Genomic DNA, 20,757 nt, shown 5'->3' with positions numbered 1-20,757 from the left:
TAATAACACACAAAATTAATTTTATATAGTTTTAAAGTAATTAATTTAAATAGTTTCAAGGGAGGGGGCACTTGTTCTCCGGCCTTCCTCTAGATCCGTCTCTTATTATAATAATAGTTAAAATTAATTAATGTAAAATTAGTTATATTTGTTGTTTTAGTATACTGTTTAAAGTGATAGTTAATATAAAATTGTATAAAATTAGTTGTAATGTTGTTATCATTTAATGTAAAAACTAATTTTAATTTTGTGTATAAATAATAATTTTTTAAAAATGATTATTTATTGAAAATTAGACATTTAATAAATGAAAAAAATTTCAGCCTCGAATCCGTCGGATTCACTACAAAAGAGTTAATGTAAGTAGAAGAATTAATTGAACTCAAGTTTCATATATAAAAAAGTGTTTTTTCTCTTTCTAGAGTTTCTTTTTGGGGGGTGGAGGGGGCAAAAGACATTGTTTTTTCATATATATACTATAAAGTGTTCCTATCATAAATAAAATTTGTTGTTTTCAGGTACTTCTGATTTATGTATTAAAGAAAAATAAGGAAAAACAGATGTACTTGAACAGTTACATTTATGACTCAATGTTGTCATGTTGACCAAATAAACCTTATATGACTCAATCTTGGCGATTTTGTTTTGTCACTTTCTCTTATACACAAGGTAAAAAATCAGCCAGGATCATGCTTAAAATATCACTTCTTCTTACGTCCTTTATCTCTCTCTCTCCTCTTTCCTTTTCTATCTATAAAATAACATTTGTCGCCTCAATTTCTCATCAGGCAACAGAAAAGAAAAAATAGATCAGTGGCGGTACGTGAAAGTTAACGCCATTAATGGAGTCTGAGAAGAATTTAAGGCTGCCACTCTCTGATGATCGCAATCAGAGGGATGAAAGACAACGAAAAGTTTCAGCCATGACAAGAAGAGGAGTCTTCGCTGCCTTATCATATATGGCCTCTTCGGGTTCGTTTTTTTCTTCTTTTTTTTTTTACTTTAATTAACTTCATAATATTTTCTTTGTTACGTACATTACTATTTAATATTTTTAGGCGTGTATTGTGTAAAACTTTCAGTTTTTTAAGTTTCTTAATTACCCATCTCGTCTGTTACGTAATTCAACCTGATGTAATTATACAACTCATCAGATAATTGCTTTTTTCTTTCTATATTGGCTGAACAAGTGTTAGATGATTTGAAAATTTTCAAATGGGCATCTGAAAATGATTAAGTTTGACAAATCATCCTGTGCAAATATCAAAAGGCTAAATGATTTTACTTTAATTGCAAATATTAATTATCAGTTTTGTTAGAATCTTAGTAAGAGAGATTTAAACCCATAATATTTTCATGATCTTTTTTTTTCTTCAACCATTATGTTAATCTTATAACTTCTTCAACAGTATAAATAATTAATTTGATAATATGTAGTTAGTGTTGGGTTACCTAGTTACTTAATCTGGCACCAAAGAAGGGAGTGAAATAATGTCAAGGAAATGGCATTTTGGTGTTCTATTGGAAAAAAAATTTAAGTCTTGAATAGTGATAAGATTAAAATAGGATAAATGAGGTCAAACCCTCACTTCAATAGTCGGTTTTGTTGGATCAGAGTCAAATTAGATTCTAAACCCATAATGTAAGATATTTATTAACCAGTGCTATAGAATGTCATACATAAATTGTTTTGATGCATCAATTTGAAAAAATCAATACTAAAAAAGTCAAACAATAATTCAAAATAGAATTAATATGAAACTAATCATGAATGGTCAAAGGTGATGCAGTAAAGCTTACGCTTTAAGTCCACCAATAAAAAAATGTTTTTATTAGTATTTAAAAAGTAAAAAATGCCTCATATAGACATTGATAAAAAAAATCATATGTTAGAAAAAAAATCCAACATATTTAAAATTTAAAAAGTAAAAAAATTCTCTTAAAATTTTCTTTAAATCTCGTTTATTATTGGGTGATCGTGCAACTATTTGATTCTAAAAGATAAAATAATTTACATGTTGATGACATAGGATAAACTTATCACCATTAGAGACTAATTTACATATATAGATGTGAACTTTTTAAGAATTAGATCAAGTTGTGGCGAATTCTAGGGTGAATCACCCAAACAAGTGTTGTATAATGAACCACTATTATTTATCATCAGATTGATCTAATTTTATCCTCTCATCCTACACCTCTCCCACTCGATACAAGCTTATTTTCGGTCTGCTCTGTTAGCCACTACACGCTGCTGTGGAGGCGATTATCGGCGACAACGTACGATGCGTTTTTTTTCTTTCCTTCTTTCTCTTCTTCCCCTCCCTCCCTAGATTTGCTTCCCCAATTGTTGCGATCTCTCATTCCTCTCGTACGTGCCACACCAAATCCGCAACGTCATCAACTTCATGAAAGCCGCACCAGATTCACGACAACAAATCCGCACCATCATCATGACTTTTGCGATTTGAACAATTGCTGCGAGAGATTCACGTCTGACGCTTCGAAATCCATGGTGCACCCGCACCAGATCCATGACGTCGTCGAGTTCGTTGGAGCCTAGAACCATGACACCATATCACGATTTGAACAACCATTGTGAGGGATAAGAACCTGACACATCGGAATCCATGGTTCACGACGCAGACGCACCAGATCTACAACATCGTTGAGTTCGTCGGAGCCTAGATCCAGTGCGCCAGATCTACTTTCATCTCAGTTCCTATTAACTAATAATGAAATTTCTCTTTATTTGTTTATCTATCTATTTTCATTGATGGAACTGTGTGTTTGTGTTGCTTATTTGATGTCATTGCGTTTTGTTGAATGGTGGTTGTGTGTGGCGAGCTAGTGGTTTGTGTGCAACGGGGTTCAAGGGAGTTTATATTTGGAGGAAAACGTTGTTGTTGGATTTGTTCAATGATGATTGATCTCGATGCGATGGTCCATGGTGATTGTCTCATAACATTTTTTGGTTTTGGAAGGAGAAAAAGATTTAAAAACATGAAAAGTTGCCATTAGAAATCATCTTCATTGGCGGGAGAAAAAAATAGACAATACTATTATAAAGAAAATACACCTTAGTACTGTGAATATCAGATTAATCTAAAAGTCATTATTAATAATTTATATATGAATCACCTATGAGATGGTCTACCGAAACAATGTCTCGAGTTATATATTAGCTCGTTGAAAATAAGCAGGTGGGTGGGGACCATTTCTCATGTGAAATGAAATATTTTAGGATTGGCATGAAGCACTCAAATATTATTACAATATAGTATATGATAAACAGTAGGGAATTTGTCTGCTTATAGGATGTGATCCATAAACTGTTATGATAATGATACGAGAAAAAAGTTAACAGTGGAATGAATGATGAAGTCCGTATCATGGTAAGGAGTGCTCCATTAAACAAAATTTACAAGTGTCAACTTCAGGAATGCACAATTGAGGCCCTAGTAATTGACATTATTGAATGGGAGTTTTTTTTTTAGTATTGAATGAGAGTTTTTTTAACATGAGATTGATATGAAATAGTTGTCGTGATAAAGTGATTATTAATTCAAATATATATAAAAAGAAAATTTATTTTTAAACATAATTTATTTTATATTTAAAATTCAATCAAAATTCAAATTTTATATTTGTTGATTAATAAATACAAATTATGACCAGTTATATCAAAATGGTTATTGGTGGATTGAATGATAGTTCATTGAGAAGTTGATTGGGATTATGATGTTATAAGGGTTTACTTCTCCCTAGGCTTCATTTTGCTTCCTTCCTTCTCCTTTTTGATGAAGTGACCCCACGAGGGTCAATTGTTGTCGCGCGTGCATAAGGGTATGTGACTGTGCCTTAGTTTTTGGCTCACAGGGACGGGTCGATCGACATGCGCGGTGCTATGGCACAGTGGCTACAAGTGTGACGTGCCTTAGTTACTCATAAAACTTATCTTAAAATCTATCAATAGTTTTTTTTAAATTATCTTTTTTTTTCCATCTATTAGATGTGAGTTATGAGTGAATTTCAATTCTATATATTTCTATCTTATTCACATTTTTCTCTCTTTTATGTTTATGTCCAACCAAATTAAAAACAATTTTATATATATATATATATATGAGAGGAGATTTACTTATTTTAAAAGTAACTATTTTAGGATTATTTTTCATTTTCTTAAAATTTAATAATTAAAATGAATACTTAATCTTAATCATTATATTTTAATAAAATAAATAATGAAGATAAAATGATTATTCTTAGAATAAGTGAATCTTTATTTTCTCTATGTATAAAAGACACGAAAAACAAGAAGTGTAAACAAAAAGATAGTTGATGCAATGAAAAGAGAAAGAGAAATAATATTATAAAAGTATTATAGAAAATTGTTGTATATATAAATAATATAAGTCTTGTAAAAAAGTTATAAAAATATAAATAATAGTAGAGTTTGAAAAATGATTGTTTAAGTATCTCTTTGATGTTTACATCTTAAGAGAAATATGGAGAGAAAAAATAATTTTTTGATTTAATTGTTGATGTAATATAATAAAAAAAAAGATAAAAAGAAATTAAAGTTTTTAATGAAGTATTTAGGATTTAAAAGTGTTCAAATATAATTATGTTTTTTGTTTTGGTAACATAGAGATAGTAGAAAGAAATTAGAGAAAAGCACTTGGGTAATCCAATGTTATAAAGTGTGTAGAGCAGATTACTTTTTTTGGTGGAGAGGATCATCCCCTAGATTTACATAAGTTTTTATTGAAAAAAATAAAGTCTTACATTAACTAATATCAAAATAAAATATATAAGTGGGGTAATACTTATTTTATGAGTTAATTTTTATAGTTGAATTAAATGAAAATCTAATTTCTAAATTTTTTTCCCCATATTTCAATTTTCCGACTAGATTGTGGTTTTCTTAGAGTTTAAGGTTGATTCCTTTGTCAATGTTCTGTCATGAGGTTTTTTCAAAGCTTATCATTAATATGGTGGAAAGTATTTTGGCGGGTGCGAACATGATATAGTACTGTGACAGCCCCTGTGGCTTTTACTACTTTGGCTGGTTGTCGATATCTTTGAAGGCAAACAAAGATAAATTACCAAATTATGAGTCAAGCAAAATTCTAACAATTCTTCATCAGTCTTTTAATTTTAAAAATAACTAAAATAAATTACTTTCTTGTAAAATTAAGAACTAGTTGAGAATTCTTCATCCCTTTCAACTTTTTTGTTTGGACATGATCTCACTGCTTTGTTTCTCACCACGTGTATAATGTGTGCTATTCTAGTTCAGAAATTGGGATTCGTACTCTATAGTAATTTTTCTGTGGAATAAATTGTTTGGGATTTTTTTTTTTTGAAGAATATGCTATTCTATCAGTTTCTCCTTGTTAGTTGTTGAGCATGGCTTCTTTCATAAAGAAGATAAGATCTTGAAAGAGTACTATGTGTTGGTTGTTAAGTGACCCAATCACAGGTTCAAGGTGATTTCTTTGTTGTCTTCTTGTGAGAAAAGTCTTTTTCCTCTTTGTATATTCTTTTCTTCCATGTTTTTTTATCTTTCTTTGAAAGAAAGAAATATGCGTAATACAGGGTTTTTTTTTTTTTTTGTTTATGTGTGTACGCATACAAAATTAAAATTTACCTCTCATCTAAAGAACTCGGTATCTCCAGGTAAAAACTTCTAGTTCGGTCATTAATCATACAAATATTTCAGGACAAGTATAAACTGAGAAAGCACAGATCAAAAACATTCTTTAAGTTTAAGACTCTAAACACATAGGAATCATTTTCTAAAATTCTACCTTTAATTGAAACTTATGCTGGCTAAAATTAAGCCGAATTAACAAATAAAAATAAGTCTAAACTAAAAATACAAAAGACTTTGTAAACTTGGTAGTAATTAATACACGTGTAAAACACTGTAGGATAGAGAACACAACTAAATGAGATACAAATGTGAAATTGATGAGATACAAATGTGAAATTGACGAGACCCTTATAATTGATCAAAGGCAAGTAAAACAAAACTTGAGGTGAATAGACTATAAATATTGGCCAAAAACACAGCAATCCACATAGGTGTCTATTTGAAATTAAATAGAACATGTTATTTAGAGCTAAACAGGATCAAGAACATAACCATTGAAACTGGAAACGACCAAACAGAGATATTAGAAATGAACTAAGCCTAATTCACTCCTAAAAACTAGCTTAAAGAAAGAAGTTTGTCCAATTCATATTAAAGTATTTTGACCATATTCCTAACTAATGTGGTATTCTTAGCTAGTATTGCTCTTCCTAATCTTTTACTGAAGCTTGATTACAACTTTTATTGCAGAAAGATTATATACTTTGAAAAGTTATAACTTTTATGTTGATAAAGTTGTCCATCGATCTCCAGGATGGCATTTTGCCCTCTGTCTGGTCTCTTATTTCTTTATGTGTTGCAATTGCAAATTTATAAAAGAACTGATATTTTTTGTTTGTTATTTTCAATATGGGCTTAAACATGTTTCTAGTTCATGTAATATACTCATTTTATACTTTTGGTCCCCATGAATTTTTTTATGGTTTTGGTCTCTGTAAAATTTTATTTTATGGTTTTAGTTCCTATCACTTTTCACTCGTGGATGTCAGCAATCTATTGGAAATAGACTTGGCATAGGACCTAAAATAAATATATTCTAATTTAAGAAGGATCAATATCAAAAGTTTGTAATTTTATAGGGAATAAAAACATAAAATAAACATATTATAAGGAATAAAATCATAAAAATAATTTTAAAAAACTAAAAGCATAAAACAAGTATATTATAGGGATTAAAAACATTTAAACCTTTCAATATGTTCCTGGTTGAAATTTTGTTGTATAGATATTAATGGGACATTGTAATGATTGATTGTTCTACAGTTCTCTTGGTCATGTTCAACAAAGCAGCCCTCTCCTCTTACAATTTCCCATTTGCAAATGTCATCACACTTGCTCAGGTAGTTCTTTTTTCAAGATGATTTTTTACTATCTCCTAGAGCTAATGCTTAAAATTAATATTTTTCTCAAAAGTTGCTTATCATGCTGAAAAGTTATGTTTCATGTTGGTTTCAGATGGTGTTTGCATTTATTATTCTCTACGTGTTGAGATCCTTGAAGATAATTTCTTTCACAGCTGGTGAATCGCTGAGCAGTTCTAAGAATACAATAATATTTGTGTCCTATAGGACATTAGCCCAGACACTTCCTCTTGCTTTAACTTATTTGCTTTTTATGGTAAGTACTTGTAAGTTGTAAGCATTTTGAGCCTTTTTTCCTTGACAATAGAAGGACATGAGTTTTCTACAACCATTTTCTATTTGATGATAGGTAGTGACCATGGAAGCAGTGCGCGGTATAAACATTCCCATGTACACCACCCTCAGGCGAACTGTTGTCGCCTTCACAATGGTTATGGAGTATTTTCTGTCAGGGCAGACACATTCAAGATTTGTTGTTGGAAGGTATGCATGCGACTCTCACTATTCTTATCCAGTGCTTAAACTTGGATCATTTACGATAATTATTCGAACCCAGGAGAATGGCATTCTGTTTTATTTGTTCTGGACATGTTACTATATCTAAGAGGTGGTGGAAAATTATACATCGATAAAATCTAATGGTTAGGGATGAAGGTAAGAAACTGTTTTTCCCTTAGCCACGTTGCTTTAAACAGTCCTCTAGAAAGTGAGCAGTAATCCTCTCAAGGTTAATAAAAGATTTATATTGTCAATAGGTTCATGGGAATTGTTGGAGTCTAAGTGTGGAGTGAGAGGAAAATTGTCGTTTAGTGTGAGATGAAGTTTCATATCGAGTAAAAATGAAAAGTTGAACAGAGAGAAGACCTATAAACATGAGCGTTAAGGTTTTGAGTTAAGGTGTAATATCATATTCACTTGTATGATTACCTATGACTCATTAGTGTAAATCTTCCTGGTATTTATCCCTCAATATTTTATAATTTTCCATCAAGAGGAACCAAAATAACAATTACAAAATTTTGATGCAGTTTCTTCCGAAGGAGTTGCACCTAAATTTTATCCAAATATTTAAGAGATGGACCAAAAGTGAACTTTGATATGCATAATACAAGTAATGTACATTATTTTTTCAAAATATAATTAGAGTCTACATATATAATTCTTCTCCCTGCTATTTTATACATATTATATCAATTAATTGATTAATTTGATGATGGAGATGAGGGCTATATGCATAACAAGAACATGATATATTTGAGCAAATAGGTCGTGTCATGCCTTTAACTCTTTTCCTACATTCATTTTTTGAGCCATTTTTTATTGATCAACGTTAGTTGTTAGTTTTTGTTACTTTTTGAGCTAGATATGTTAGTTTTAGAGCGATTATGTTTCTTTGCCTAACGGACTAAATGATTCATCAGTGTTGGGATAATCATAGCCGGTGCTTTTGTTGCTGGAGCTCGTGACTTGGCATTTGATGCTTTTTCCTATTCAGTTGTATTTGTAGAAAACATGTGTAAGGCAGTATACCTGGCTTCTGTTTCTCGTGTTGGTAAGATTTCATCATTTCCTTGTTCTGTCTCATTCTTTTGATTACTTTAGGCATTCTTCATTGAATATTGGCACATTTACAACTTTTCTTAGGTAAATCCAGCGGCCTCAATATTTTTGGTATTGTATGGTGCAATGGTAAGATTTAGTGATCTTGAAGTTCTGTTTAATTTCCAATTAATGTCATCTGATCATAGCATATTAATTGTACTCTTCTTAACTCTTTAATTTTCTATTTAGTGGTGATTTGTGGACCAATCTTGTTTCTCTGGTCCTTACTCAGAGGAGATCTCCAAGCAACACTAAACTTTCCATACTTCTTTTCCCGTGGATTTCAGGTGCTTCTAATTTGTTTTCTAAACTTCATGCACAAATTGAATTCTGATACTTCCATAAAAAACTTGGCATGACATATCATTTTGTGGTTAGTGTTTTGAACAAGTAGTGTAATCAGTTTCATAAAAATTATTTTCTAATCTGTTTGTTTTTAGAGATATTTCTCATCTGATAGAAGTAGAATATCATAACATATTTTAAATTTTTCCATCTAAAATTGTACTCATACCATAATATTTCTGGTAAGTTTATGCTGTAAATGCTTATGATAGTGCACATAATATATTAAGCTGTGGTGCATCTCCCAATATTAAAAATTTCATCAATATCTTATTGGTGTAACTTGAATGCCCTGATGTATTTTCTGATTATCCACTATTCATCAGGTTTTCAATTTATTAGAACTGTAGCATATGCTTGTGTCATGCATTTCTTGATTATATAACGTCATTGTCATTATTATATCTGTCAATTGATAATTTAGAGGCATTATATGATTTGCTCCATTGGAATCTTGGGCAGGTTGTGATGCTTCTTTCCTGCGCTTTTACTTTCTTTATAAACTACATCGTAGTTTTGAATACAACTATCAACTCGGCACTTACACAGGCAATCTGTGGTAACTTAAAGGTTAGTAATGTCTTTACCCATTTTTCCATTCCTGAATTATCAAAATTACCTAAAGATTTTGCTGACAAAACCAATCGTTAGTTCACAAGTGAAAACCATTTTGTTCTCCTTGCATAGTGATGTACGATACTCTTATGTGTACTATCTGAATTCAATTATAAGTAAAAACAAAATGTTATATATGATAAACTTAAATACAAACAAAACAAAATTATTTTATTTTATTTAATTATGTTATTCCTAAAACATTTTTTATTTAATACCAATTCTATATGTAATGACTTTTCTTTTTATCAATGATATTGAATTCTAATAAAAGGTATTTAAAAAATTGAAGTTAGTAAGATTAAAAAATGTTAACTTATTTTTAAATTTTTTTATCCACAAATATTACTAATTAGTATATCATGTTAGAATTGCTTATCACTCTAATCCTTATGCACCTTCTCCAACTATAAGATTATTACTCTAATCCTTATTAAATGATTTTCTTAATTAATGTTAAATTAATTATTTTTTCTTATATTTAACTGTGGAAGGAGAATTAATATTGTTAATCTGTGAAAAATAAAATTTGTCGCTTCTCAAGATTCCTAACAATACTTTCCTTAAAAAAAAGATTCCTAACTATTATACTGTTTCCTAATCTGTACGTTTGGTCCAGGATGTTTTCACAAGTGGTATTGGTTGGTTATTATTCGGAGGACTTCCATATGACTTGGTAAGACAAATAATTCCTTTGGAATCTTGAATTTCTTGATGGGTGTAGCATTTATTTTCACTATTTTTCATTAAACTTCTTTGTCTTATGTTTTTGTTCACAGTTCAATATTCTTGGTCAAGTACTTGGCTTCCTTGGGTCCTGTTTGTATGCTTATTGTAAACTGATGCAAGCAGTATGAGGATGACCTTTCAGGTGGGTGTTTAGGAACATCAAAACACCAAACAAGCATCGTATAGTGTCCCTACAAATTTTTTAGGGTTTACAAATTAAGTCAACAGAAAAAGGTCAAATATCAAATTATCTTTATCAAAATTTACAGTATAAAAAATGTTTTTGTCTGCCCAAGTGTAACTTAGGGAATGACAATAGAAATGAATTCCTGAAAATATTTAATATAAAAGCGTTTAATTTAACTTTTATAATTCTGGTCAACTAGTAATATAGTATGTGCTAGGCTACACATTGATATTTGATAAGAGCCCAAAAAATCACGTGAAATCAAGTAAATAACGCAGAAATTAGTAACTTGTTCTGCCTTGACGTAGTTCCTATATAGTTTTGGCAAGACCAAATATGCTCTAATGATTTAAATTCTCTAAAAAAAATTAATGATTTAACTTCGAACAATTAGATATAAGTCTTCTTGAGAATTAAACTAGTAATGACATTCGATATGTTTATCTTTGCTTGCAAAATGGTGCCTTGAGATGTTTTTGGAAGTTTGAGAATTCACACTATTTTTTATTAAAAATTATAAATTGCCCAATACACGTAATCTAGATATTGCGAAGACCTTTTTTCGTAGTCAACTATTCTTCGGTTTGAAGGATAGAAATAGTGGTGCGAGAAAAGGAAGGTTATGCTCTTAGTTAAGTTAGTTTAGGCTTTTTTGGTCCATATGGTTGACATTTTTTTAATCTTATAATTGAAGAAGGATTGGTGATTTATAGTTGATGTCAATGCTAGTAATAAAATGTTACTACTAGTAAAAAATATGAGAGAATTAAATATTTTTTTATAAATAAAAGTAGGAAGTTTTTGTAAATTTTTTATTTTTAATTTCAAATGTAAATTTCAAAGCAAAATATATACGATTAAAATGAGACTGAATTGATATTTAACCTATTTTTGAAACATTTAAACTCAATTTTTAAAATAAAAAGACATTTTGATATCTAGTTGAAAAATAACTCATTCAACTCTTTCTCAAAAGACTAATGTTTTTAAAATTGAATTGGTCATTAAACCGATTAAAGCACTAGTTCAAGGTATAATAGTTAAGTCGTGGTTGGACCATAGTTGAACCAGTATTAATAAAATAACATTTAAATCTTTTAATAAAATTAATTAAGTAATATTACAAAATATATATTGAATTGTTATTTATATACTTTTCTTGACAATCCTTAATACATTGTTTTATTTTATTTTTAAAAAAAGAATAAGTTGTGTAAATAATTACTTATCAATTCCTTTTATGAGTAAATGTTCATTTTGGTCTTTAAAAGTGTGTGATAATAATAAATTAGTTCCTGAAAGATAAAAAAAAATTCAAATTTAGTCTTTCAAATCTAAAAAAAAATATGACGAATTGATCATATTGTTAACTCATTCCCGTTAACCTTCATGTACATGTCTATGTAGCACTTTTAGTGATGTCGTGCCAGCTGAAGGTTATCAGGTGATTGTTACATGTGTAAAAATTAAAAATATATATCTAGAATTAATATAGAATAATTTAAATTTAAAATAATAATTATTTTTATAAAACTAATTATATGATATCAAACCTTAATAAAAAGTAAATTAGGTGATCATAGGCAATAGACGTAGGTGTGATTAGTAAGGTGCAACATCCTCGAGCCTTTCATCATTTGTGCTTTCTTTTTCATTACTTCTATCAAAATTTTAATAGGAGTTCTTCTAAATAAAACATGTAAAACAAATGGTTAAAAACATTTTGAAGAACTCCTATTAAAATTTTAGGGTGTGTTTGGATTTCAATGGGAGGATCCAAAAGTATGTTTGAGAGGAAAATGAGTTTTGGATCATGTGTGGTTGCTTCCCAAAAATATATTTGAGAGTAAATTTTTGCTTGTAAACTCAACTTCAGAGAAGCAACATTTGGGATACTTTTGCAAACTTTAATCTAAACGTGCACTTAGAATATTGCATGGTTCCAAAGCACTCTCCATTGAGTCTACCCTTCTTCCTCTCATGTTGCAAAGCCAAGTGCTCCTCCATTTTTGTCATCTTTGGCCCACAAATGCTACCAAGAGATGCTACTTACAACCACCATCACAATTTGCATCACTATAAGTCTATCAAGGTTCCTCTATTGCTGCATTAACACTACTAGAAAATAGGTTTTTAACATCGGTTATTAAGGACTTTCAACATCAGTTATTAACCGATGTTGAAACTACCGACATTAAAAGTATGAACGTTAACATCAGTTTCCAAAAACCAATATTAAACTAAACTATGCAACATCGATTTTCTAAAAAATCAATGAAAATCAATGTCGTATAGTAAGAAATAACAAAAAAAGTAAAATATGTACAAAACAACATTAGTTTCTATAATAACCGATGTTGTCAATCAAAAACATCAATTTTTAGTAAAATTGATGTTGTCATTGACTGATAACATCGATTTTTACCGATGTTGCTTTTAAGAGACAGCATCGGTTTTTTTAAAACTGATGTTGTTAGTCAATAACAACATCGATTTTTTGGTAAAATCAATGTTGGTATGCAGCTAAAAATCGATGTTGTTTTTTGGAATTTTTTTTAATATCCTGACTATTTTTTTTAATTATCCCAAATTAACTTGTAAATTGAAAAACAGAACCAGACCAAACAATTTTCATAGAGTTTTGTATCATGCAATTCAAATTTTGTCCATAAAAATTGAATATTTACTATGAATTAAAAGAAATATTTAAAGTAATGAAAGTTAATACATAAAATTAAATCATTTATAACCTAATCTAAATTAATATAACTCTACAATTTTAAAATTACTTAAATACCGAGTGTTTCATTTTTAACTTTTAGATAATATCTTGCCCACTAAATGCGAATTATCTTCATTCTCTCTAGTTCCAATGGTCTTGGATCAGTAAAATATTACATGATATAATAAAACATAAGTTAATAAGTATAAATAATAACAATTATAACAAATTCAATTAGTTTTGAAGTGAACAATTATCGTTTCCCCGTTATCCTTGAAACCTCCTAGGACTATTGTTGGCATTCAATGCATTACATAGTACTCGCACTCAGTGCTTCCTTTTGGCTTATTACACTAAATTGAATAGGATATTTAGATATTCAAAGTTAACAAAAAATTACTGTACAAAGTAATAAAATTTAATTTTTAAGGCATCAAACATTGTTTAAATGACTTACTTTAACTATAATTTGTGTAGCAGCAGCCTTGGATTAACTTTGTTGGCTGTCGTTGAATTCCTTCAAAGCACTGATTAAGAGAAACAACCATGCATATTGTACAATTAAAATATTGATGTCAACTATTATCTATAAAGTAAATGTATTACAAAATACAATTGACCTGTTAATAATTCCTTTCAAGTAGTCGTCGGGCCTATTGTGCAAGGAACAAAATCAGATGACAACATTGTTCTTAGGACATATAACGGCCAATTGCCAATATGCACTGCATTGGAGAACATTAAGTTATTATAAAACATACATTATTTAAATTGATTTTTTCAGTTTAACTTACTCATTCAAGTAGGCTCCTAGGTAGACATTTTTCTATGAATTCTACATCCATTTCTTAATATAATCTTCTGATTCAAATTGCAATTGTCCAAATTTTTGTATGGATTGTGGCTTGAGGAATCCATACATAGAGGCATTCCCCGCTTGCATACTTGTCTCAGTTATATGCTTAATTTTGTTAAAATAAAGTAAATTATGTATGAATTTAAAACAATTAGTTAGCTAATATAGAATAATATAAAATGACTTACAGAATCCACAATTGTATAACAGAGATGCTCAGACATTGACCACCGTGTGCTATTTCAGAAAGATCTTCATGTTTTATGTACAAGGGGAAATTATCATTATACACCCCAAACACGGTAACATCCCACAACACCTACAATGACTTGAGGAAAAGCTTCGAGATGGTCAATGTCATAATGTATAAGGGATCGACATCAAGATCCAACCTATCTATAGGTTTTGTCGGTCCCTCAATTCCCTGTCTATCCTACACAGGTAATAAACATAAGTGAAAGAGAATGAAAACTTTATTTGTAACAAATATTTTTTAATAATTCTTAAAAACAACAAAATGAAATATCTATTCTGAAAAAGGCTTTACAAGATATGTCGGCCAAGCAAGGAAGGTGTTAAGTGCCTACCCCATTAGATGGGTCCTGCCCCGAGGGGTCGACACAACTTTCCTTTTTGTTGACACAAGCAAAAAAAGGACCAACCTCAGCCTCAAGAGGCAGTGCGAGTCCCTATGATTGCATTTGCAACTGCATCTGGCTTAAGGATAATATTAGTTGTCGAGTCACTTTTTTGTGATAGACTCCTCTAACAGGTCCCTATTTTTTTATGTCAGCTGCTCTAGGTCTTTAGGAGCCATGGATGAAGATGTTTAGGAGCTCCTTGAAGCCGGTCCAAAGTATTGTTTGATCGTGACACCGGCTCCAACAACACGGACACGACCAGGGTGCTCTGGTCGCCCAATGGTAGCAGTCAGTAATATCTTGATGTCCATGGAAGACAAAGCTTCCCTGTGAGGCCTGCTCTTCAAGGGAATCCTGTAGTCAATAGATGAAACAAATTTGATTTATTGATCCAACAATTATTATAAAAAATGACTACAGACAAATAAGAGTCACTTACAATCCTATCTACAATTTTCTTTGCTTCCTGAGACGTCATTTGAACAAATTTTTTTGTGCGAGCCATATTCCACTTCACGTGTCGTCTAATGGGAGATGGAGGATCAATGATTGTGTTGGTGCTCTTGGATTGAGCTACTTCCTCCAATCGTTTCTTTTTCTTGTCCTTTATCAACTTTTTTTCTGGAAAATCATAACTCCCACGAGACAACACGTATGTGGTAGTGTTTTCTTTTTGAATGGCCTGCGCCTTCTTTCGAACATCTTGTAACAATTACACATAAGTCTAACTTAATACGGTTCACAATAATACGTAAATATGAAGTTTAAAAAACAATGAAAATCAACTAACCTCCCATGAGGGGTCTCTACGGCTTTGACAAAATTAGCTCCACTTGTCTTTGCTTATGTCTTACTTTTCACATACTTTGTCATCCTCGTCCTCCTTGTCGTCTGCTAGAGCCTATTTGGAGGTCAAATCTGACTTAAACTGCCTCTACCGCTCTCCTATGGTCTGAAGTATTTGTTTTTTCTTTGTCCTCGAATCAGATGCTTCAGGAATATAAAATTCAGCCTGTGATACAATAAAAACATTTTATAGTTAGTCAATTTCAATTTAAGATTTTTGGTACAACCAATTACCAACATTCAACATTTAATTGAAATACTTGAATATCCTCCCAGATCAAATCCTTTTGAGCTGTAAGGACTTGTTTCCAATTATCATATGTAACATCCACTTTATTGCAAGCAACAATCCCCAAATATGTTCTTAATTTCTTTTTATGGGGACCATCAGCTTTCCCCATGGCAGGATCCATATTAACCATTGGTCTCTTCACCCCAACTAGTCTAGTAGTCAATGATCTGAGTCATGTTGTTTTTCTTGTCTTCTTCGACGTAAATAGTGAAGGTGTTGCTGACTCAGGAGGAGGATGAGGGGAGCTAGAATGGTGTAGCCATGTGCTTGCTAAAAGAAAACATTAATTAAACCATGAAAACTATATTAAGTTGTGTAATTGAAATTATGAAATCAAGTAAATATAAAATAAATTACATTATACGATGTTAATTAATTCTCTTTCATCATAATCATTACGATTTGTGAGGACGTTGTCAACTTCTTCTTCTTCATTGACATTAGTCGGCATTTGTCTGGAGAAAGGACCGAGACAAGTATCAACAATTGAATCATCTTCTTCATTGACATTAGTCGGAATGATCTTGAACATAAAACACCTATTTAGCTTATTTTGTCATGATGAAAGACTTATTCTGATAAGCGAGCTTCTTTATATCTACCAAAGTAAATCTGAAATGATCGGTTCGCACACTAATATTGCTATCAACTCACTTACACTTGAAAACACAGACACGGAATTTTACATAATTAACCTCCCAGGTTTTTAATGACTCTAAAGTGAGGCATGAAAGCTACACGAGGATTGTCATCATGCACAATAGCAAAGTGTTGAGATTCAGCCCTTAGACTAACCCCATTGTTTTGCATTGTACTCTTGTTGTCTTATGATTTCATGTAGAACGAATACTTGTTGATATCGTATCCTTGCCAAGTTTTAACATTTCTTTTAGGCCCATCTGCTAACTTCCTTAACGTTTTAGAAGCATTATCGCAACAAAGATTATATCTTTAAACCAATTTAGGAAAGTCTTGTTATGCTCTTTCAATACCTTATTTTTGGTCATATTTGGGTTACTTTCCTTGACTAAAGCTTTGTCACAAACTATGTATGGCAGAACTTCATTAATGTTATTCAATATATACAAATGAGATTGTTGTAATTCTTCTAGACTTGAAGTGATAACATGCAGTCCTCTTGAACCCATACCTCCCACTTTTTTGTCATGTCGAGACTGGGGAACCCCAACAAGTTTTGCCTTTTCAATGTACTCTAAACAAAACTCAATAGTTTCTTCTGCAATGTACCTTTCAATAATAGATGTTTTAGGACGGTGTAGATTCTTTGTATACCCTTTTAAGATCTTCATGTATTGCTCAACCGAGTACATCCACTGCAAATAAATGGGACCACAACATTTAATTTCCCTCACCAAATGAAGAATTAAGTGAACCATGATGTTGAAAAATGGAGGAGGAAAATACATCTCCAACTGACACAAGATAATAATAGCCTCGTTTTCCAGCTCATCTAACTTGATATGATTAATGACTTTGCTACATATGACATTGAAGAAAAAGCACAGGCGAGTGATGGGATGCCTCACTTTGTTAGACAAAATGTCTCGTATCACCAGGACTAACAGTTGTTGCATTAAGACATGACAATCATGAGACTTTAAGCCAATTAACTTTAGATCTTTGAACTGCACAAGGCTCTTAATATTTGAAGAGTATCCCTGGGGCACTTTGACACGATAGAGACATTGACAAAAACTTATCTTCTCATTTTTGGACAAAGTATGACATGCTGGAGGCAAGTATATTTTCTTACCATCAGACCTTGGATGTAACTGGTCTCGTATACCCATCTCAACTAGATCTTGACGAGTATTCAAATCATCTTTTGTCTTGCCTTGAATGTTAAGAAGCATGTCGATGACACTATGACACACTTTTTTCTCTACATGCATAACATCAATACAATGTCTGATATCTAGATCAGACCAATATGGAAGATCAAACAATATCAACCTCTTCTTTCATATACAAGTTTTAGTTTTTTTCCTTCTTCAACAGGTTATAAAAGAATAGGTAACACAAAAGAGCATCAAAAGTTTATGAAAAATATTTGTGCTTGTGATAATGGTCACTATAATGTCCAACAAGGAATGTCGTGATCACAATGCAAACAACAAAACGAAAAGTGCCTACAAATTAAAGATTTGAATGCTAAGTGAGACATATGAGAAACTTGGATATATAAAGTAAGACTTTACATGAAATGAACAATGACCCTTGAGAATGAATGAACTATATCTATAATGAATAATGTATTTCATGATGAAGTCTTTACTTTATTCTTTTGCATGGAAACAGGGAACTTCTTAGGTAACACTTAAACGTTTGATAATTGGGGTATACTATTCACTAATGATAAATTTAAATTTTACAAATTATTTATTAATTTTAAAAGCCAAAGGAACGAGTAGTGAATATACAACATTAACTCAACACGTTCATTGCCTCAACAAGAATGACACTATGAGTGGAGGAGCTATGACACAGAGGAAGATGTAAACGACATCAAAGCTGCAAAAGAGAGAAAGAGGCAGGAGAGAGTAAGTGAATTAGGGCATGGAGGCAAAGTGATGTTAACGTTAACATCGATTTTCACTAAAATTCACCAATAGTGGTGTTATCTTTTTCCAACATTGGTTTTCGAAAACCAATGTTAACATGACTTCGTTAACATGAAAAATCGATGTTAACAATCTCATGTTAACATCAATTTTTTTAAAAAATTGATGTTAACGAACTCAAGTTATTTACAATTATGTCACCACGTTTTTGTTAACATCAATTTTTATCGAAAACCGATGTTAATATAGTGATGTTAAATCTATGTTTTGTAATAATGATTATTCCACTTACATCCCCATCTCTTGATCATCGATCAACTTCGCCCCTTACTCACTTCTCAATAGACCTACTTTTTTTATTTGTTCAACATTAGTTTCTAGAAAATCGGTCTAATCCATAGGACATTAGTTTGTAAGATATACAATAATGAGAATAAAAGATAATTTAAAATAGGGTTCAATATTTTATTGGTCCCTAAATATTTTTGGATTTATGCTTTTAGTCCTTAATCTAAATTTTGACCAGTCAAAGTCACTAAACTTTTTCTTTGTTACCACTTTTAGTCTTTACTAGCAATTAATAATATTAACTAATGACATGATAATGATGTTGACAACCCAATGACTTGCCACATCATTAAGAAATCTGACTAGGCAACCACATTTTTTTTCCGTTAACTATTTTTTTAAGCCTTACCTATTTAGATAACTAATGATGTTAGACAATTGATAAGGGATTAAAAATACAAATTATAAAAAAATGTGCATGGCTATCTCATCAGACTCCTTAATAATGTGGCAAGTTATTGTGCTATCAACATCGATGTTACATCATCAATTAATGTTGTTACTTGACAGTAGGGACTAAAGTGGTAACAAATAAAAAGTTCAACGACTTTGATCGGTCAATTTTTGTTATTAAAGACTAAAAACAAAAATCAAAAGAAGATTAGGGACTAAAAATGTATTAAAACCCTTAGAATATTAGATATCTCCTTTACAAGTCAATAAACAACTAATAGTGTTGGGTTAGTTGAGAATCTAGAAGAGGGGTTGGATAGATTCTTTCAAAATCTTTACCATTTTGTTCGTTAGTTCAATTAAAACGGTCTCTTTTGATTAATAAAAGTTTTCTCAAAAGATTACCACAAAAAGATTATCACAACAAGAAAACAATGATAACAAGATTATATGAAAAACAAAGTTTTATGGCCTTTTAACAACAATTCCATTTCCAAGATTGAATCACAGAACCAAGGGTTAGAGAAAGAGAATCACTCACAAAATTTATGTTGGTTCAGTCTTTAAAGACCCAACATCCAATTGTTTTAAGACCCTTAGAACTTCCACTAGTAGAGAATTAGGTACACAAACACTATGCACATGCAATTTCCTGAATTCCACTCTTACCTTAAACCCTACAAGACAAAGAACGAGAGTTGAAACCCTATCAACTCACAACATCTTGGTAACCCTAACCAAGATAAGAAATAACAAAGAAGTTCAGAATAGGAATGGATACACCTTGATGTGTAGATTTTAATCTATTCTTCCAAGAATGATCAAGTTATGATGAACAATGAATGAATCTTGATAAACTTGAATCTACAGAAGAAATGCAGTAAATTTTCATTAGTTAACTCTCTTGAAGTATTTTCTCAGAGTTAAAAACATATCGAGAGTCACTAACGAAAAGAACATAAGAGTATTTATAATTTTGACAGATAAAACTGATTTAATCGATTGTCAATTATGATAATCAATTAATTTATCAAAATCCTCTTTTTTCTGCATTTCCAGAAACATGATAATCGATTATGTCGTTTCAAACATAGAGCTTCTCACGCTTTTGTGATTTCTAGAATAATCGATTATCAATTGTGGCAATCAATTATTTCATCTCACAAAGAGTTCCTTAAGTTTCTAGACGCAATCTAATCAATTACAATAAATGACAATTGATTATCTCAAGCTATCAAGTCTTCCTTCATCTAAATTTGACTATTGTAATTGATTATAAAAACTGCTAATCGATTAATTCATCACTTCTTGCCAAATTTCAAGTAGAAGAGAGTTTTGTTACTTGTTCTAATGCTTTGTAATTGATTACAAAACCTTGTAATAATCAATTACATTGTTGAACTCATTGCTCATAAGAAATTTAGAGATCAATCCATTTTTCTAACATCTTTGATTCATACTAAGCATGAATATAAGAAAGAAACTTAAACTATATCAAACATCATGCCTAGACTAAAACATTCAATACAAATGCCACATTTATAAAACTTGTTTGGCATTGTAAAATCATCAAACCAAA

General features: G+C 30.8%; 1 protein-coding gene across 1 annotated transcript; it reads left to right on the top strand.

The window, feature by feature from the left end:
* Positions 1–730: 730 nt before the first annotated feature.
* LOC114416724 (UDP-N-acetylglucosamine transporter UGNT1-like) lies at positions 731–10,694 on the top strand. Its single transcript, XM_028381705.1, has 10 exons — positions 731–972; positions 6,923–6,999; positions 7,115–7,276; positions 7,370–7,503; positions 8,442–8,572; positions 8,665–8,709; positions 8,812–8,909; positions 9,430–9,537; positions 10,202–10,258; positions 10,362–10,694. The coding sequence occupies exons 1-10, from the start codon at positions 843–845 to the stop codon at positions 10,437–10,439; spliced, it is 1,020 nt and encodes a 339-aa protein (XP_028237506.1). The 5' UTR covers positions 731–842; the 3' UTR covers positions 10,440–10,694.
* The last annotated feature ends 10,063 nt before the right edge of the window (positions 10,695–20,757 follow it).

This window comes from Glycine soja, chromosome 6 (genome assembly GCF_004193775.1).
Source record: "Glycine soja cultivar W05 chromosome 6, ASM419377v2, whole genome shotgun sequence".
Lineage (NCBI taxonomy): Eukaryota > Viridiplantae > Streptophyta > Magnoliopsida > Fabales > Fabaceae > Glycine > Glycine soja.
This window is presented reverse-complemented; position numbering and strand designations above follow the sequence as displayed.

Coding starts and splice junctions, on each gene's coding strand:
- LOC114416724 (XM_028381705.1), top strand. CDS start 843: ATGGAGTCTGAGAAGAATTTAAGGCTGCCACTCTCTGATGATCGCAAT. Junction 8,910..9,429: donor TCTTTTCCCGTGGATTTCAG/GTGCTTCTAATT, acceptor AATCTTGGGCAG/GTTGTGATGCTTCTTTCCTG. Junction 10,259..10,361: donor GAGGACTTCCATATGACTTG/GTAAGACAAATA, acceptor TTTTGTTCACAG/TTCAATATTCTTGGTCAAGT.